Source organism: Vulpes vulpes, chromosome 6 (assembly GCF_048418805.1).
Source record: "Vulpes vulpes isolate BD-2025 chromosome 6, VulVul3, whole genome shotgun sequence".
Classification (NCBI taxonomy): Eukaryota; Metazoa; Chordata; class Mammalia; order Carnivora; family Canidae; genus Vulpes; species Vulpes vulpes.
This window is the reverse complement of record NC_132785.1, coordinates 102254561-102274719: the sequence shown is the minus strand read 5'-3', so window position 1 is coordinate 102274719 and position 20159 is coordinate 102254561. Positions and strand designations below refer to the sequence as shown.

Sequence of the window (20159 nt, the reverse complement as noted above, 5' to 3'; positions counted from 1 at the left end):
ATGAAGGAAACCAAACAGAAGTTTCTGTGTAAAAGCAGCTGTGATAAGGAAGCTTAGTAAACTGTTGCTTTAGGACCAGTTTCAGGTAACATATTTGCAAAAACTAGAATCACTATTGATTATATTATTATAGTAATATATTATTATTATTGTTATCTACACCATTATTTTTGCTCATTCTTTGCTCTCATCCCTGCGGTGCACACTATCTTATAATTTAGCCTACCTTATCCTAATTACTAGCCTGCACTCCTCAGAGGACTGTGAGCTCCTTGAGGACAGGGTCCGCAACCTATTCAGCCTATAAAGTAGGGCCCAGCACCCCGTTCAACGAACAATTGTTAGGTAAACAAGCAAATAAATTAGTAGAATTAGGCAGAAAATGGGAATTCAGGACGTAGGATTCTGGGATTATAAGAGAGCCCAAGCAGAAGAACAAAGGAGGAGGATCCAGATTTCCTTACTCTCGTATCCCCCAAGGCCTGGCAAAACACTGTCACTGGCTAGCACTTAGTAAAAAGCTGACTTCAAATGCTGGGGAATTAAAAGAGAGAAGAGGGGAAAAAAAAGAAAAGAAAATCAAGGGACACTGATATTCCTGCCACCTGCTCCGCCGAAAGCAAAACAAGGTGTCGAGCGGGGGTGTGGGGTCAAAACCGAGAGGAACCATCCTCACTAGCTAGGTAGCTGGTTTACTGGGTCCTAGCGTTCTCTATTCCTAAGAGCTCGCATCACGTGACCCAAATAAATATGGCGCCTTATTTGCATCGTCTCTCTATTGGCCAATAGGAGTAGCGGCTGTCATCGCCCCACCCCCACCCCGCCGTCGGGCAACCTCCCGAATGGGACCTATCACCTGACTCGGCTCAAACATGGCTGCGCTGGAAGCCCTATTGCTTTGGGTACCGGGTGCGGGTGAGTGAAGCCGCGCTAGAGAAAGCGGGGGCGCTCTCCACGACCTCTGTAGGGAGCGTCCGTCAGCCCCAATCCCCACGGTCATCTAGCTCGGACACAGACTCTTCTGATCTTCACTCGTCTGCCTTAAGAGAGGGCGCAAACTAGGGAGGTTCCCACTGAATTTCTCATCCCTAAGGAGGCGACCACCTGGGGATTTGGAGTCGGAATGGGCGTAAAAGTTAAGTGGGGAATATGAAAGTGGACCCATGGGTCTGCACCACGAGCTAAAACGATCATTAAGGTTAAATCCTGGGTGCGTGTAGAGGGATGGGATCCACCCCTTGGGGGAAAGGTGGAACTTCTCGAAAAGAGTAACACGTCAAGTTAAACTTAAAACGATAATTAGGGAAGTAAGTCCCGCTTTTCCCAGCCGGGCTGGTAGTTACTAGTTTCTCTAATTATGGTTCCTTCCGTTTCTCCTCACTGTGGTGTGTATTGTTTCTAGGAGGTGCTTCACGAATGAGAAAATTGACAATGTGTTCTGCGTAATTCATCTCTTTTTATCTCCCTGCACTCTGTGCTGGGAAAATGCATCATCCATTTGGAAAAGAGGAAATTGCTTCTCAGAAGCAACTTTTTGGGTTTTTCTGTGAGTGCCTTCGCAGAGGAGAATGGGAGCTGGCTCAGGCATGTGTACCTCAACTACACGAGGCACAGGGGGATATCCCAAAAAAGGTGGAAGATATACTTCAGGCGCTGGTGGTGTGTCCAGATCAGCTAAGGTAAGGGATGTCTCTTCATTCCAGCAGTCACAGGGCGGGAGACCAGGCCAATATTTGGGCCCTCACCTATGCTCTGAAGAATTCTCAGAGTGTATTTCACCTATGCTCTGAAAATTTGCCTCATACATATTTACTACTTAATCAGTATTGGTTTTGAATTGTCATCTGCTACATTTAAGCCTGGTCAGTAGTGTGCCTGAAACCACCATTTCTTGATTATTATCATTAAAGTAGATGGTGGAACTGCATTGAAAAGCATTTTCTTTGCCTCCAGAAAAGCAAACCCTGCTCTCTTCTTGCCTATGCAATTGAAGATATTACAACTTTCTTTTTTAAGATTTTATTTATTTATTCATTATTCATGAGCCCAGGCAGAGGGAGAAGCAGGCTCCATGCAGGAAGCCAGAGGTGGGACTCGATCCCCGGACTCCAGGATCAGGCCCTGGGCTGAAAGCAGCACTAAACCGCTGAGCCACCCAGGCTGCCCCATATTACAGCTTTAAAAAGAACTGGAAGTTAATTCACTGAAAGCTTTTATTGTGAAATAATTATATAAATATTATATTAAAAGCTACATAAGTTTTACATTCACAAAAAGTGAAAAAAAAAAAAATAGAGTACTCTTTACCTAGCTTCCCCCAATTGTGGTATCTCATATACCTATTGTACAATGTCAAAGTCAGGAAATTGACATGGGTACATTTCTGTTGACTAGACTACAGACCTTATTCAGTTTACACTCCACTTTTTTAATGTGGATTTGTTAGTATGTGTGTAGTTCTGTGCAATTTTATCCAGGTACAGAATCATGTAACTACCACTAAAACCAAGATATAGAACTCTTCGTTGCACAAAAGAATTCCCTCACTCCCTGGGAATACCTCTTTGTATTTGATCCCTCTTTGTACCCTGGCAACCACTGTTCTCTATCTGAATTTTTAATGAAGCTCTTCCTGGCAATGCTATTAACAGCTAGTGATATGATAATTAAAGGTGCTGTTTAGTCTCTCCCTCTCTTTACCTTACTTTGGCAGCTATATTGTTTTAGTACATACAGAGTAGAGACTTAAGTGATTCTTTTTTCTCTTTATTTTTTTCCCCTTATATTTGGGTTCTAGCCAGTTTGTCTAAATTACTAACTTCAAAGAAAGCCTTATGAATTCCATAACCCTGTTTTTAGCATAGATTTAAAAATAAAGTCTTATAAAGTATTTTTGTTCTTTAAAACCACTTGATTCAATAAATAAATAAATAAAGCCACTTGATCCAGTTTCTCTTTTCAAGAATATACTTCAGGGAGCCTTGCTTTTATGGTTTTCTATGGATGTTATTTTGTTTAAAAATAATAGATTAGATAGGGAGGTGGAGTGAGACTTTTTTCCTTTTTTTTTTTTTTTTTTTTTTTTTCTTAATGAAAGCTGCTAGCTCTGTTCTGGTTTTATTGATCTATCATATACATTTAAAAATTTCTCGTTAGGACAATGTCTTGCGGTTTAAAACAAACTAAGCAGTGAAATCCAAGTCTTGGATCACAAAAGAGTAAAGGTCAGTAGAAACTCTTTGTTTAGAAATTCTTTCTTTTTACATTTTTCAGATGTGGACAGGACATCAACCCTCAAAGATTAGCCTGGGTCTGGTTTCTTGTACTGGAAAAATGGTTCTCCCAGGAAAAGGTAAACAGGTTTATATTTATATTATATGGATGTTTTCCTGAGGCCAAGATTGAGAAAAACTTGGAAGTAGTTATAAGATTTCCGTTTCATCTCTTACTTCCTTTATTGTGAGGTTTGTCATATTCCCCTTTCAGTATCAAGGGTGAGAATGGCTTAAATTTTTATTGTTGTCTCCTTACCTAAATTTACTCATTAATTTGCTAACATACATTAGCATATAAAACCATCTGAGATGATATCATGTTAAATACCATTGTGAATCTTGTGCCTGAACAGATCTTTGCAAAACTAAGTGAAAGTGACAAGACAGCAAATAAAGTATGAACCTCAAAATACTGAACGCAATACAATAAGTAATGGAGAATGGGCTGAATTGAAACCTTGCTGTTCTTCCAAAAATCTCATTTTAATTAGTTCAGTGCAGTGAATACTAATAGATTTAAAGCTCATTGATTAATAATTTAATAATCCACATGAATTAAACTAAAAGTTACCAGATATAGGGATCCCTGGGTGGCGCAGCAGTTTGGCGCCTGCCTTTGACCCAGGGCGCGATCCTGGAGACCCGGGATCAAATCCCATGTCAGGCTCCCGGTGCATGGAGCCTGCTTCTCCCTCTGCCTGTGTCTCTGCCTCTCTCTCTCTCTCTCTCTCTCTCTGTGTGACTATCATAAATAAATAAATAAATAAATAAATAAATAAATGTTACCAGATATAAAAACAGGGTGGAAAAAAAAGTGAGCAAATTAATAATGAAAAGCTTATAACAAAGTGCTTTTTTTTTTTTTTAAGGCTGCCATTAAAAGCCTTTTTAAAAGTAGGTGATACTTATCAGAAGTTGATATCCATTAGAGGAATTCCTCTGAGACAGTTTTGTATTAAGCCTCAGACTTGAAGATTTAAGTGAGAAACCTCTGACCCAGAAGAGAAGTAACTGGCCCAGGGACACACCATAAAGTTAGTTGGAAGAACTAGGGCTGGAACCAAGATCTTCTGACTTGAAGCCCCAGTCTACTGGTTTTTCCACCTCCACATTATTTGAGGTGGCACTTAAAAGAAAGAAACCATAAATTCTGTTTTGTAAGTATCTGTAATTCAGCCTAATTTTCTTTACTCCCCTTCTGTCATCAGAGTTCATTTTGCCTTCAGTTCCAGTTTTGCCTGACACTTCTTCACACAGCTGTTAAAAAAATAACAGAAATTACTAATCTAAATGTATCTCATATGCAGGTTTTTGCTAGTGTCTAAAAAAAAAAAAAAAAGACCAAGAAATGACTAGCAAGAGAAGAGAGAGAAGCAAAATTTAAAAATAACTGACCCCAAGATGATTGAATTGGCTATAGTTTCAGATCTAAAAGGGAATTAGAATATTTAAAATGTCTTCAGAGAAGAAAAGAAAAGTGTCTATTGTTATTGACTAAAAATCTGTCTAGTCCAAACATGGAACTTGTCAAACCAGATGAGCTTTCCCCTCACTGAAGGGTATTTGCCTATTTCATGTCTGCTTTTTCTTTTTAAGATTTATTTATTTATTTTAGAGATGTGTGGGGAAGATAGGGGAGGCAGAGAGAGGGAAAAAGAGAATCCTAAGCAGGCTCCACATGGAGCCAGTCCCAGGGCTTGATCTCACAACCCTGAGATCATCAACTGAGCTTAAATCAAGAGTCAGATGCTTAACCAAGTGAGCCACCTAGGCGCCCCATTCATGGCTACTCTGTTGCTTATTTTCTGCATAGTTGCTCAACCAGACCAGGTGGTTGATTTCACTTTGGTGGCTCCTTTGCGCAAACTAAGAATTGTTCCTATTTTTCCCAATATCCAAGACCATTTGGTCTTAAGGCTTCAGTGCCTCAGTTATTTAAACAGTTGTGGGAATGTTTTAAACTTTAAGCAAGGACCTCAGTGATTTAACTCTTACAAGGACTAAGATTGCAATTCTTACAAGGACTTAGAGTAGTTCCACAAGGCCAGTCGCTATCCTGAGTGACCTTCATCTTGTAGGGGACTTGGCTGCCTCTTCTTTTCCAGTCTCCCACCTTCTTCTAAAAACTTCCTTTTTAATTATTAGTTGAAACAGTGATTTCATTTTCCCTTTTCTTCATCCACTTTTGCCTTCTGCCTTTTTATCTTGCAGTGATTTATCTCTACAAGTGGAAGCATGTGTGCAAAGATTTAACTGCAGAGATGTTCACTGCTGCACTGCTTCTAATAAAGGAAAGCTGGAAACAACTCCTATCTCCACAGTACTGGACTGGCTAATCTATTTGTAAAATACCATGCCACTATTAAAATTATGTGGTAAATGAACTTTCTGTGACATGGAGGGATGTCATACTCTGCTACATGAAAAAACATTTTAGAAAACTATGCATTTGGGATGCATGAATAATTTGGGATGCAGTCATTTATGACCCTGCATGTGCATAAAGCAATTTCACTAGTAACATAATTATAAACTAAGGAATCTTTAAGATTCTAGATTAAAGTCCTGATGTCTTAACCAGACTTTGTTCTTTATCAGGCACCTGCTGTCTGGACATCTTATCTATTCCTTCCTCTTAGTCTTCAATAGAAGCAGTTAACTTTTAGCCTTCCAGCATGAATTTTCTCCACTGACTTCTAATCGCAAGCATTATATAAGCATTCAGGTGGCATAAGTGCATTAAGGAAGGACATGATAAAAAGAAATAGGATTTTGCACCAAGTACACACTAGATCATGTTAGTCTCTGATACAGTGAGAATAGAGAAAGTGTGATCTTGTGTTCTAAACCACGCCCCTCCCCCCACAGTCTTGCAGATGCTTCTTGCTTGAGATAGGAGACCTTAAAATAAAACTCCTGGAACCTTTAATTAGCCATGTGATTTACAGGTATCTATAATTTAAAGCATTGTTGGGGTACCTGGGTGACTCAGTCACTTAAGCATTGGACTCTTGATCTCACCTCAGGTCTTGATCTCAGAGTCGTGAGTTCAAGCCCCATGTTGGGCTCTACACTGGGTGTGGAGCCTACTTAAAAAATAAGTAAAGAAAAAATAAAGCAGTGTTTGTTAGGATTTGTCCTAGATTTTACTCTTATTTATATTTGTGTCTGGAGAAAGAGAAACTATAATTTTAGTTTTAAGAACTAGGTGAAGGCAAGTTATTGTGAAACAAGCAGGTCCAAGAAGAGTCCAGAGTTCTTTCCTTCATATATCAGTTTCCTCTGATGGTATGTCTCACTAACAAATATTTGGTGAGATCACTTTTTCTTTTTCATGCTTGAAATAATTGGAAAATAATTCCTAACCATTTCATTTTTAATAAAATATATGCTCAAGGTACAGGTTTGTTTGCTTTAGAGATTAAACAAAATTTTTTTAAATGTGTTAAAACATGGCACACAGTATCTGGCACATAGTGTTTAATAAACATTAGGTCCCTTCCTCTTTCGTTTTCCAACTTATAGTGAATACCAAAAAACCAAGATTTGGACCAAAAGAGGATCAAGTGGGCGGTACCCTCCCAGGCTTACTCATAACTGGGTGTTTGGACACCGCAAGGGAGATTCTTGGAAAAAAGACTTCATGTGACAGAGAAGTCACATGAAATGAACAAACCTTGGAATTTGAGGCTTATCCATGTGGGATTTAAATATTAGTATTTAAGAGGGATATGCATCCAAGTTTAGCTGTTTTTGTTTAAAAAGAAAAGTATCTCAAGATGCCTGGGGTGGCACAGTCAGTTCGGTATCCAACTCTTGGTTTCAGGTCAGGTAATGATCTTATGGGTTATGAGATCAAGCCAGGTTTTGCACTCAGCAGAGTCTGCTTGAAGATTCTCTGCCGCTGCCCCTCCTCCCCCTTGTGCGTACTCTCTCTCTCAAATAACAAATCCTTTTTTAAAAAGAAGAAAAGTGTTTCAAACATATCCAGGAATTTAGGGGTTAAAAGTACTTTATCTTAGAGAAACAGCAGAAATAAGACTAACTGGAGAGAAATATTTGCTTATTATTTGTTAAGTAAAGCGTATTTCTAATCTTTATGCTTCTTTCTTACGATTTTTCTAGAAATTACTCCCAAATGTTTTTCGGAGAAAGCTTGAGTTTCTGTTATTATCAGAAGACTTCCAATGTGACATTCCAGAGGACATCTTCAAGGTGAGAGAGGGCTTGGGAGCCATCTGCTGAGGGTTATAGTCCCTCAACAAGCCCAGCTTGTAACTGATGACATTGGCCAAGACCAGGTTGGTAGAGGTCCTTCTAAAGGAGAGTTCAGAATTATAATAAAGCATACCTGATTTTAGAATTCTTAGAATTGGATTGTCTGGAAGTACTAAGTATAACTGGGGATTAAAGGAGTTTTTTTCATTCCATGTAAAATAAATATATAACTTAGATTTAAACTTGGTATTTGAATTTTTCACCACTAGCTCATAGGGAGTATAAAGGGAGAAAGGAAATGGTATTTGTTGAATACCTCTTCTATAACAGGTGCATTGAATGTGATAATTCTCACAATAACCTTCTGGGGACAGATTCAAACTAAGTCTTAGCCATATCTATACTTAAGTGCCTAATGTGTGGCCTGAGGGCTGGTACAGATTTTCTTCATGACCTGACCACCAGCTAATTAAAGACATATTAACAGTAGGATTTAGGGTAGGAACTTTTCATTTGTATAGGTCAAGGAATCATGACCCTGTGACCACCTTGGAGGCAGTTGATGAAGAAGCATCCCTGAGCATTGTCCATGAGCATGATGCTAAAGCATGGGAAATCACCTACTTCCCCATCCTGCTTTCTCCCTCTACACTAACCATGCAAACAAATTATAGGCTATAGAAGTTCTTGCCTTCACCGGCTTACCACCTAGTTGGGGAAGAAAAGACTAATACACACATGCCACAATTATGGACTAAACCAGATGGTACGAATTTTGAGTACTTTGAAAGCCCAGTAAAGAAAGAGAGTTATGTGGGTTGAAGGTATCTGGGAAGGTTTTAAAGGATGAGGAATGGGCTATACCTCAAAGATGGAACACCTAGGCAGTTGAGCTCTCTCTTTGCCTCCATCTCTTCATTTGTAAAATGAGGATAATATTAGCATCTTCCTCTTAAGGTTGTCGTAAGGATTAATTTAACTTGATTTTTCTATGTAAAGGACTCAGCACAAAGTAACTATTACAAAGTGTTTGCTACTGCTCCTATTATATACACACTGAAAAGAGGAAAACATCAAGGCATATGAATGATAACATCCTAGACATGCTCACCATGAATCCCTTGCTTCATTCTCTGTTTAGGAGTTATATGAGGCCTTAGCTCAAGATACAAGAGGCCCTATGCTTGACGGAAATCAGAGGCGGGAGAGCTGGACCCCTCGACTCAGCTCAGAAGCTGTCTCTGTGCTCTGGGATCTTCTGAGGCAGGCTCCCCAGCCAGCACAGGCCCTGTTGGAGCTCCTACTCCAAGAGGACGACGGTACTGGCCTCTATGGCTGGTCTCTGCAGAAGGCACTGGTGGACCTCATTCGAAGGGCACTTGAAGCTGTGCAGGGCCCTGCTGCTGGGCCCACTGGTATAGTAGATGCCATCTACAGAGCCCTGCGGAGCCTGCATTGCCCTGCAGAGCCACTTGGGGTGAAGCTACGTCTCCTGTGTGAGGAACTCTTGGAAGTCTGCAGGGCTGAGGGGAGTCCCCTGCAGGAGGAGCAGGTGCTCAGCTGCCTGCTACATAAGGCCGGACAGAGCCTGGTATCCCTGTACGGCCATACCTATGCAGAGAAAGCCACAGAAAAGTCAGTGAAGGCCATACCCTCGGGAAAAGGTGTGTGCTCTTTGCTGCTGCTTCTTGCATTTTGGTAATTCCACTGTACCCAGCCTCTGAAGTTCCTCTAAACTGGTGCCTTCCAAGTTGCTCAGGAAATCTAGTGGAGAGGCTAAGCAAAAATAGTAAAGTGTTCTTTTGTAAAAGTACAGAGTTTGTAGTCCAAGATTGAATGATGGAAAAAATAAAGTAATAGCAATACCTAGAAAGAGCTTTTCAGAAACTAATGAGAGAAGTAAAAGTGTCTTTAAGATAAAAGTGTAGGAAGCCTGGCTTAAGTTTTTAGAAGAGTGAACTCTTACATCTGTTGGTTTTTGAATGGGCTTTAGCTTAGGAAGGAAGAGCTCCCTATTCCCCAGTAACCTTGTGTGGTTTAATTTTTTTAGTGTCCCCTGATCATCTAGATCCTGAGCAGGCAATGCTAGCCCTGTTCTCCAATCCTGACCCAACCCAGGCTTGGAAATCAGCCTATTTCTACTGCCTGAGCAACAGCAAGCACTTCCTTGAGCAGATCCTGGTAAGTCAAATTTACTCATTCTCCATCACAGAAGGACCCAGGGATTTTCTGTAGGCTTTTCCATTTCTCATTTCTCTCCCACTTGTTCTCTCCCAACATAAAGCAGTCTAATTAGCGGTGAGTCATTTGGTGTGTCCATCGCAAAGTCCCAGGGGAAGGGAGGCTCTGAGAACTAGTACCATTCATAATTAGAACTGCATTCGTTTTATATTCACCCTTTGGTGGGAACTAAGATGTTCATACATATAAGCTTTCTAGAAGGTATGAGGAAGAAAAGATGGTGGCAGCAATATGTTGCCTAGCTGACAGGGGACTTGAATTATTCTAACCTCCTTCCGGACCACAACTGAGCTTTAGTTTAATTCAACAAATATTTATTAACCTCTTCCTGTGTGCCATGTACTGTGCTAGGAGCTGGGGTTGTAACAAGTCAGTCCCTGCCTTCAGAGGGCTTACAGTCTAGTGTTTGTACTCAACTGGCCAATTCTGTCATTGTCTGACCTCTCCCTGCTTTACCATAAAGCTTCCTACGCTACTTAAAAAGCAGCAGGTAACCACCTACAGCAGCTTCTATTGGCTTATAGGTAACAGCACTAGCACTGCTGAAGGAAGAAGACTTCCCAAGTCTTGGCTGCCTACTAGACAGAGAATTTAGGCCTCTCAGTCGACTGCTTGTGCTCCTGGGCTGGACACACTGCCAGAGCCTAGCATCAGCCAGGAGGCTGCTCCAAACACTACACAGAGCCCAGGTAACTCTCACTCTGCAGTGTGAGCTATGGGGCTTCGAATTGAGGCAGGATACAGGGTCCTGTAGTGGGTCACAGCCTCTGACCCCGGGTGCCTTAGTCAGTGTCTCTTTCTTCTATATCAACACAGGACCAAGGCTGTGACAAGCTCCTCAGGGATGCCTGTGATGGGCTGTGGGCTCACCTGGAGGTCCTGGAGTGGTGTGTACAACAGAGCAGGTATAGTCCTATCCAGCCAGCCCCCTTCCCCACTGTTGGATGGACTTGACCCCATGCTCTGCACATGTACCATTTCAGGTTCCTTCCACATTTATGTTTGAATTGACAGCATTGACTGATCATTCCAGCTGTTAAACCAGGAAAGGAACATAATTATTACCATAGCCATAAGGTTATAACTAGAGGATAATTTGAGGATGACAGTGAGGAATGAAACAAAAGTTCACATTTCCTGAGCACTTTCTATCTGCCAGACATTGCTTTAAGCCCTTTCAGTAGGTGATTTCACTTAAGCCTCACAATCATTCTATGAGATACATCCTGATCTTGTTCTAAGTGTAAAGGTAGGACAACTTAAGCCCAGAGGAGTTAAATAACATGCCTAAAGTGATATAGCTAGTAGATGTGGCCCACATTCTTAGGCCTGTGTTATCCTGGATCACACATTTAATCAACAACTGCCTCTCGCATTGTGTATAAGGCTGTGCTTCCCTGATAATTTAGCCTTAGATTTTTCTGAGATCCAGGTTCATGGTTTGTTCTTCCACTTCACCAGCACTTCCTAAAGTAGAGTAGGCAGAGGGGCAAGTGGTGGGGGGCCCTTACTCAAAGCAAAGCAGAAAACCTTGGGTCAGCTCTTAGCTGGGAAGAGTATGGAAATTGGGAAACCTGATCTGTAGGCCCTTTCTAGGTCCTTTCTAGACAAGTAGAGGTGACTTGATGGATGTACTTTCTGATGGTAAACAAAAGCTCTGCTATGTCCTAGACCAGCTAGAATTTAATGTTGAGGGAAGTGAAACCTGTGGTGTCATGGGCCAGAGAGAAAGAACAAGAGGGAATCAAGATGGATTTTTCAGAGCACTAATATAAACTCTATCTCGGGCAGCCCCGGTGGCGCAGCAGTTTAGCACCGCCTGGAGCCCGGGGTGTGATCCTGGAGACCCGGGATCAAGTCCCACGTCGGGCTTCCTGCATGGAGCCTGCTTCTCCCTCTGCCTGTGTCTCTGCCTCTCTCTCGTTCTCTCTGAATGAATAAATAAATAAATCTTTAAAAAAAATAAAAAATAAATAAAAAATAAACTCTCTTTCCTACCTCTCTATTTTGCCTTTCAGTGACCCTATACCAAAGAGAGATCTCTTGTGTCATTTACATGGTGGAGACAGCCACTCTGTGCTCTACTCTCTCCATCACCTTACCAACCTTCCAGCCCTCAGGGAGGAAGATGTTCTCAAGCTCTTACAGATGGTGCCAGCCAAGGACCCCCAGCAGGACCATGGTGAGTTGGCAAGGATGACTTGGGCAAGCTTTTGTCTTAGGACAGTCCTGCACCAGTTTATCTCAGCATAAGATTTATCTAGAAATGATCTGTCAAGGTGGGTGGTCCAGCAGGTGCCTACTAGATTCACACCATTTGCCCCAGTCAGATTATGGGATGTAGGGACACTGTTCTCCTTTCTTGGTGAGGTATGGGAAATCCTACGAGAACAGTCCCATAGGAACCTTTGTCCTCATAGAACCTTCTCAGGAACCATTCACATACCTTCACCCCAGTGAAGCAGAATTAGGACCTGCCCTCTGAGTTTACAGCATTTGTTATGGGCAGTATTTTCCATGCTTCATAAACTTCCTCCTAGCACATTCTGTGCTTCCTTTCCCTCCCATCTCTTGTGCATAATCTATTGAATAAATAAAGAAGTTTAGAAAAAAATACTTGCCTAAAATAATAACAAAGCCTGGTTTTAACTTTGGATCTCTGCTTAAAACTGAGCTCCGCATTAACAAGCTCTTTTTAAAAAAAAAATAAAAAAATAAAAATAAATTATAAATAAATAAATAAATAAATAAATAAAAACAAGCTCTTTTTGGTATCAAAAACACATCATAACAAAGCCAGAACACAGACCGGGGACACTTAGCTTTGAGAGAAATAAATGTTTCCTTATGGCAGTAGATGTTTCTCAACATAGATACTGCTTTGATTTACTTTTTATTATTATTTTTTAGGATTTTATTTATTTATTCATAGACACAGAGAGAGAGAGGCAGAGACACAGGCAGAGGGAGAAGCAGGCTCCATGCAGGGAGCCTGATGTGGGACTCGATCCCGGGTCCCCAGGATCACACCCCAGGCTGCAGGCGGCGCCAAACCACTGTGCCACCAGGGCTGCCCTGATTTACTTTTTAAAAGAACCTACTGCTAACTGGGAAACCAGTTTTCTACATTCTATTTATTTTTTTAGGAAAAGTAGGCAATCTGTTTACCAAATTTCCTAAAGGAACTAGAACACTCTTTTTTCACATACAAGTACAAAAAGGTAGACTAAACATTAACTTGACATTTTAATTTTTTTTGGAAAACTTTTATTTTAAGAAACATAAGGGAAAGCCTTGTTAAATAGCCATGAGGGCTATAGTGAACAGCCACGTAGAGGGGAGGTGGGTGGGAACAGAAAACAGGGGCTGCATGTTGGTGTTGAGTGGAGGAGGGGCCCAGGCCGTGTGCAGGCCAAACTGACAACAAGGAGAAAGTGTGAGAATCTGAGCCTAAAGAGCAGCATGTCTTTGCTTTGGCCATGCTTGTAGCCCTGTCTGAGAGACCTGGCTCTGAAGTTCTGCCTATTTCTCTATAATTCAGATTCAGCTGAAGCCCTAGTCCCAGAGCACCTGAGCCGGTGTCAGAACCTGACACTCTACCAGAGCTTCTGTGCCATGAAGTATGCCATTTATGCCCTCTGTGTGAACTCACACCAGCACTCCCAGTGCCAGGAATGCAGAGACAGAGCTTCAGAGGACCTGGCCATGGCTGCAGAGCCAGCAAATGATTCTCTCTCCTCCCCAGGTACAACACTTCTCTCTACCACCTATCACAGATGTAAGCTGGTAACAGCCTATCCCAGTGAGTTCTTCATGGAATTGGGAGGTGGCCTTGGTTTTCTTATGCCTGGGCATAATTTCATCCATTTATCAGCCTCCATGAATCAAAAGGACATGGAGAAGACAAGTGATTTGCCTAAGTTCTAATGGAGTCTGATCCCTTAGTGCGGTATTTTCTAAATGCTTCTTTTTTAATTACAATCCGCAATGAAAATAACATTTCACATAACACTCCTGTTTGTACTTAGGAATGTAATTTGCATTATTTATATATATATATATAATAAATATATATATATATGATATAAACTAGTTATTTAGTTATATTTATGTTATATAATTATATTTTTATAATTATATATTATATAATTATATTTATATGATATATAAACTAAGTTTTTTGGGTTTTTTTTTTTTTTAATTTTTATTTATTTATGATAGTCACAGAGAGAGAGAAAGGCAGAGACATAGGCAGAGGGAGAAGCAGGCTCCATGCACCGGGAGCCCGACGTGGGATTCGATCCCGGGTCTCCAGGATCGCGCCCTGAGCCAAAGGCAGGCATTAAACCGCTGCACCACCCAGGGATCCCTGTTTTTGTTTTTTAAGATTTTATTTATTTATTCATGAGAGACCCAGAGAGAGAGAGAGGGGCAGAGACACAGGCAGAGGGAGAAGCAGGCTCCATGCAACAAGCCCAACATGGGACTGAATCCCAGGACTCCAGGATCACACCCTGGGCTGAAGGCGGCACTAAACTGCTGAGCCACCCAGGCTGCCCTATAAACTAAGTTTTAAAGAAACAGTACTTACCCTTCCAAATGGAGCATTTATATATATATATATAATGTGAGATATATATGTATCATATATATATGTGAGATATATATAACATATATATGAGATATATAAACTAAGTTTTAAGAAAGAATACTTATCCTTCAAATGGAGCACACTCTCGATTATTTTTCTGTTCTTTTTTTTATTAATGTAGCTCTCTAAGTCAATGTCCTGGGTTACAACTTACATTCTGAAAGAACGTCATGTTTTATCCTCTTTCTTTTTTCCTAATCACTTAAAATTCCTTAACTTGCTTTCCATGACTAGTGGTCAGTTTATCTCTCCCATGTGGCTTTGGAATAGACCTTCACCTGTGAGCATAGTCTTTTTTTTCTTTTAAGATTTTATTTAGTTATTCATGAGAAAGGCAGAGACATAGGCAGAGGGAGAAGCAGGCTCCCTAGAGGGAGCCCAGTGCGGGACTCAATCCCAGGACCCCAGGATCACACCCTGAGCCAAAGGCAGACGCTCAACCACAAGCTACCCAGGCATCCCAGCATGGTCATTTCTGACCAGTGAGTATTTCTTGAAAAATGTAGGTAGCTCATGATGAGTGAATGAAAACATAATTGAGAAATAAGGAGTCTCTATACTGCCTTCATTCCAGGTACTGAAGTGCTTATCAGAACGAGGGATAATACTTAAAAGCAAAAACAAAATAATGAGTGTTCAGTAAGCTATATTCTTAATTAAGGTAGCAAAATCTTTCTGCAAATCATGAAAAGACATGGCTGAATAGTCTCTTATTCTTCTGACTATAATTGCTTCCCTTAGTCATTAAAAAATAAATGAGTTAAAAGTAAGAGAATGTTTGAGTCTGGCAAGTTTATAATGTTTGCATTTTCTCTCTTCTCTTTCTCTGACCTCTTATATGTGCTTCTTTAGGTGCTTCAGATCTCTTTTCAACATACCTAGCCAGATGTCAACAGTATCTGTTCAGTATTCCTGACTCTTTGTGCCTGGAACTTCTAGAAAACATCTTCTCATTGCTCCTCATCACGTCTGCCGATCTTCACCCAGAGCCTCACCTGCCCGAGGACTATGCTGAAGATGATGACGTCGAGGGGAGGGGCTTTTTGGAGTTGAGGTCACCATCAGAGAGCCCTCAGCACATAGAACAACCTGAGAGGAAGTCAGAACAGGGTTGCCAGGGAGTCCCCAGCAGCCTTCCTAATATAGTCCCAAGCTGTCTGAAGACAGAGCCAAAAAACAGTTCCCCAGGGTCCCATGGCCACAGCTTTTTGGACCTAAAGCACTTTACTAGTGGTATCAACGGGTTCCTGGCTGATGAATTTGCGATAGGGGCCTTCCTCAGGCTTCTCCAGGAGCAGCTGGATAAACTCACCAGCCACGATCCCCCTGAGAAGCCAAAGCTGCTAGAAGGCCAGAGCTGCTCAGGAAGCAGAGATGGACTGCAGAGCCGCCTGCACCGGTTTTCCAAGGTTCTCTCTGAGGCCCAGTGGAGATACAAGGTGGTAACAAGCAACCAAGGCTCAGGTGAGAGGAGACGGAGAGCTGGTGGGTCCCAGAAGTGAGGAGGTTAAAAATGCCAGGAATGTAGGAGAGAGCGAGTTATGTAGGAGTCACACCTTAACTTCTGGCATATAACCATAGCAACCAGTGTCAGAAACCTAAGAGCCAGTTCAGATCTTCCCCTACCTGTTATCCCAGGAGGCAGGTCAAGTCAGAATTGGACACCTCTATGTGACCCATTGTTTGCTGTTGCAGAGGAGCAGCCTTCCGGAAGATACCGGCCTGTTGCCACAGGGTACCTGAGTCTCCACCGGAGGCATCGGACAAGAAAGAGCTGGCCAGGTACTCTAAAAAGCTCTCCCCACTCCTCATTCCAATGTACCAGGCAAGTGGTATGCTGCCACGTGTCTAGTATTCTTTAAAATAAAACACATGGTCCAAACAAACGCAAGGGATCTAAGATTATTCTAGTCCCATTCCCCCAAAGTAACCTTGCTAATAGTTTTCTTCCAGAAATTTTCCATGCAATATAAGCATATGTTGAACTTTATATATACAACACAGATGCATCATACTGTATTTACTGTATATATTGAGACTCATGATTTTTTTCACTTGCATTCTTTTATATATATAGATGTATCATACTATTATATTGAGAACTTTTTTTCTCTTGTAATTTAAAGTCTACTTAACATTTCATTGTTATATATACCTTTTTGTAGACATTTAAATTGTTTCCTGTTTTTTACTATTATAAACAATGCTGTAGTAAACAATCTTGTACATATGTCTGTGTATACATACATGTATATGTGAATATATCCATAAAATAAGTCCCCTGCAGTAGAATAGCAAGGTCAAAGATTTGTGGATATAAAATATAGATGATACCAAATTGCCTTAAAAAGGAGGTAGACCGGGATCCCTGGGTGGCACAGCGGTTTGGCGCCTGCCTTTGGCTCAGGGCGCGATCCTGGAGACCCGGGATCGAATCCCACGTCGGGCTCCCGGTGTATGGAGCCTGCTTCTCCCTCTGCCTATGTCTCTGCCTCTCTCTCTCTCTCTCTCTGTGTGACTATCGTAAATTTTTAAAAAAAGGAGGTAGACCAGGATCCCTGGGTAGCTCCATCAGTTAAGCATCCAACTCTTAATTTTGACTCAGGTCATGATCTTAGGCTTGTGAGATGGAGCCCCAAGTCAGGCTCTGCTCTGGGCATGGAGCCTGCGTAAGATTTTTTCTCTCCAACTTTACCCCTACCCTTCCACCCCCTTCCCGCTGCTCATGCTCCCTAAAAAAAAAAAAGGACCAATTGATAGTCCCACCAACTGTATATGAATGCCTATTTGTACATGCATCCATCAAAAATGAGTAGTATCAATTAAAAATTTTTTTCACAAATATTAATATAATAGTGGTTTTTATATTTAATATTTTAATATTAATTTTTGGGTTGAAGTTGTATTTTCATGTATTTATTAACCATTTATATTTTTCTCTTAGCTGATTATTCATATCTGAGGCCCATATTTTCTGTTGGGTTTACTTATTGAATTTTAAGAAGCATTTTATACATTAAGGAAAACATGTCATTATGAGCTACAGTTTTTTCTCTATTTTGTCTTTTTTTTTTTTTTTTTTTTAAGACTTTATTTATTTCAGGGGATCCCTGGGTGGCTCAGCGGTTTAGCGCCTGCCTTTGACCCAGGGCGTGATCTGGAGTCCCAGGATCGAGTCCCACGTCAGGCTCCCAGCATGGAGCCTGCTTCTCCCTCCTCCTGTGTCTCTGCCCCTCTCTCTCTCTCTCTCTCTCTCTTTCTCTCTCTCTGTCTCTCTGTCTCTATCATCAATCAACCAATCAATCTTTTAAAAAAAGATGTATTTCAGAGACAGCATGAGCTGGGGGTAGGGGCAGAGAGAGAAGCAGACTCCCTGCTGAGCATGTAGCCCCAATGTGGGGCTCGATCCCAGAACCTGGTATCATGACCTGACCTGAAGGCAGACGCTTAACTAATGCTTAACTCCTATTTTGTTTTTAGACTTTTATTATGAGTTTTTCTTAAGGAGTTTAATACAGGAGCATTATACATGAGCATTATACATTTTTAGATAGCAAATTTCACTATGGTCTTTGGTGCTGGCTTTCAAATAAGTAACAGGAGAAGAGTGCCTGGCTGGCTTAGTCAGTGGAACATGTGACTCTTAATCTCAGGGTTGTGAGTTCAAGCCCCATTTTGGGTATAGAGATTACTTTAAAATAAAAAATCTGATAAATAAATGACAAGAAATTCTTAAGAGTTTCCTGTGTGCTGAACAGTGCTATCTAGGTAGCTTAAGGGCAATGAATGAGGCATGAACCAGGACCTTGCCTTCAGAGAATCTTAAGTTACCTGTATTGACAATATATTTGAAAAACTTCAACTGCACTGAAGTATTCACTGTCTGAAAACAAAAGAAATCTCTTAAAAGGGGAGATCAGCATAGCCTACAAAGATTAGGGAAAGGGATGTTATGGAAAAGTTGACTCTTGAACTGAGCTCAGAAGAACGAGTAGGCTCTAGCTAAGTGGCAATGAGAAAAGTGTGCATACTGGGAAGGGTGGAGGATACTGTGAAAGAAATCTGGAAATTTCAAAGTTGAGTTGCTAATGCCTTAAGCTGCTCATTTAATTGGTTTGAGTCAAAATAGTTTGTATCTGCTTGACCCATCCAGCCCAAGAATGCAAAATCCATCTTCTCTTTCCTATAACTGTCCATTTCTTTCTAGTGAGCCAAGGAGCCTCCTGTGCACAGGGCTGATAACACTCTTAAATGACCACAGTAAATAATAGCAAGCCTCCATTCACCAACCCAAGCACTTCAGAAAGCAGGTGTTCAGAAGCCTTTGCTCCAGAGCTTTAAATGTCATGGTCTTTGCCAGACTGGTTTTTATACTTGGTTCCCTGCTTTTTCAAGTATGAGGACTCTTTCTAAGTCAGAAAATTTTTTGGCCCTCTTTGCACCCTACGTGTCCTGCTCATAAGAGTTGTGCTTTTATTTTTTTAGAATATAGACAGTGCTTAGTAAGGAGACAGGGTTGCTGACTCCTAGAAGTAACTTGAACGCTCCTGAGGCTCTGAGACCCACAGGTTGGAAACTGCTATTATTCAAATGAGCACAGGGACCGTATTAGGCCCACCCTTCACCTTTGATCTGTAGAAACTTGTATTTGCCATGAAAAGAGCAACAGGGTAATAGTTACCATTACCCTCTCATTCTTAATACCCAGGCCTTGGCTTCAAGCTGAGTTTCCACACTATAAGTTGATGGTTGATTTTTCTCTCTTCTTTCTAATACCTTTAGATGGCCAGGACAGAAGTTCTAATCCATCCCTGGAAAGTACAAGTAGTGAGCTGAGCACAAGTACTTCAGGTATGGGGGTCCCAACCAGTTGCCAACTTCAAGCATCTTTGCCTTGATATAGAGTTGCCCTACACCATGATATAAAATCCTGGACTGAGCAGTTCATATCTGGGTTCAAGAAGGTTGGTCCTAAGAATGCAAGCTTCCAGTTATAAGATAAATAAGTCCTGGAGATATAGAGTGTTACTGTAGTTAACAGTTCTGTCTTGTATATTTGAAAGTGGCTAAGAGAATAGGTCTTAAAATTCTATCACAAGAAAAAAGTTTGTAACTAGGTGTGATAAGTGATGGATGTTAACTTATGGAGTGGTCATTTCACAATATGTACGTAAATCATTATGTTGTACACCTAAAACTAATACAGTGTTATATGTCAATTATATCTCAATTTGAAAAAAAAAAAAAAAAAAAAGATGGCTCTGCAGATGGACAAACAGATTTCAGCAGGGAAAAGGGGAAGGGCTGTCCCACCATCAACTGAGTTACCCATCAACAGAGGGAAACAGGTGAAAAACCCAAAAATGATACTTAAGTCTTGTATACAAAAATGAAAGCATAGGTTTGCCCTCAATTGAGGAAAAAATGAAGCTCTGTTTACAGAACTTTTAGAGAAGGACTTTGAAGATAAGAGTTTGGTGGGAGGTGCAAGCAGTATGGTTTTTCCTCAATTTCTGTTGCTTCCTTGGCCCCCACATTCTTGCGTCCTAATAGAGGGAAGTCTGAATGCTGTGTCTGGAAGGAATGAGCTGAATGGCCAGTTGCAGCCCCAATCTCAAAGTTCACTCATCCCCATGATGTTCTCCCCACCTGAGTCACTGCTGGCATCTTGCATCCTCCGGGGTAACTTTGCAGAAGCCCACCAGGTAAGGGGAGTACCTGTGTAGCAGGTGTTAGCCGCCCAGGCCATGCCTTGTGCTAGTAAAGAATACTAA

General features: G+C 41.2%; 1 protein-coding gene across 1 annotated transcript in view; it reads left to right on the top strand.

The window, feature by feature from the left end:
* Nucleotides 1-817: 817 nt before the first annotated feature.
* The window catches only part of ZFYVE26 (zinc finger FYVE-type containing 26), a 63791-nt gene continuing 44449 nt past the window's right edge, over nt 818-20159 (top strand). The window contains exons 1-14 of the mRNA XM_026008455.2: nt 818-915; nt 1403-1679; nt 3274-3352; nt 7401-7490; nt 8635-9157; nt 9544-9674; nt 10259-10423; nt 10551-10639; nt 11753-11916; nt 13276-13479; nt 15238-15849; nt 16081-16167; nt 19168-19236; nt 19939-20090. Coding sequence (XP_025864240.2) covers nt 1486-1679; nt 3274-3352; nt 7401-7490; nt 8635-9157; nt 9544-9674; nt 10259-10423; nt 10551-10639; nt 11753-11916; nt 13276-13479; nt 15238-15849; nt 16081-16167; nt 19168-19236; nt 19939-20090 — 2559 coding nt within the window. The 5' untranslated portion in view covers nt 818-915; nt 1403-1485. The remainder of the gene's footprint in view (nt 916-1402; nt 1680-3273; nt 3353-7400; nt 7491-8634; nt 9158-9543; nt 9675-10258; nt 10424-10550; nt 10640-11752; nt 11917-13275; nt 13480-15237; nt 15850-16080; nt 16168-19167; nt 19237-19938; nt 20091-20159) is intronic.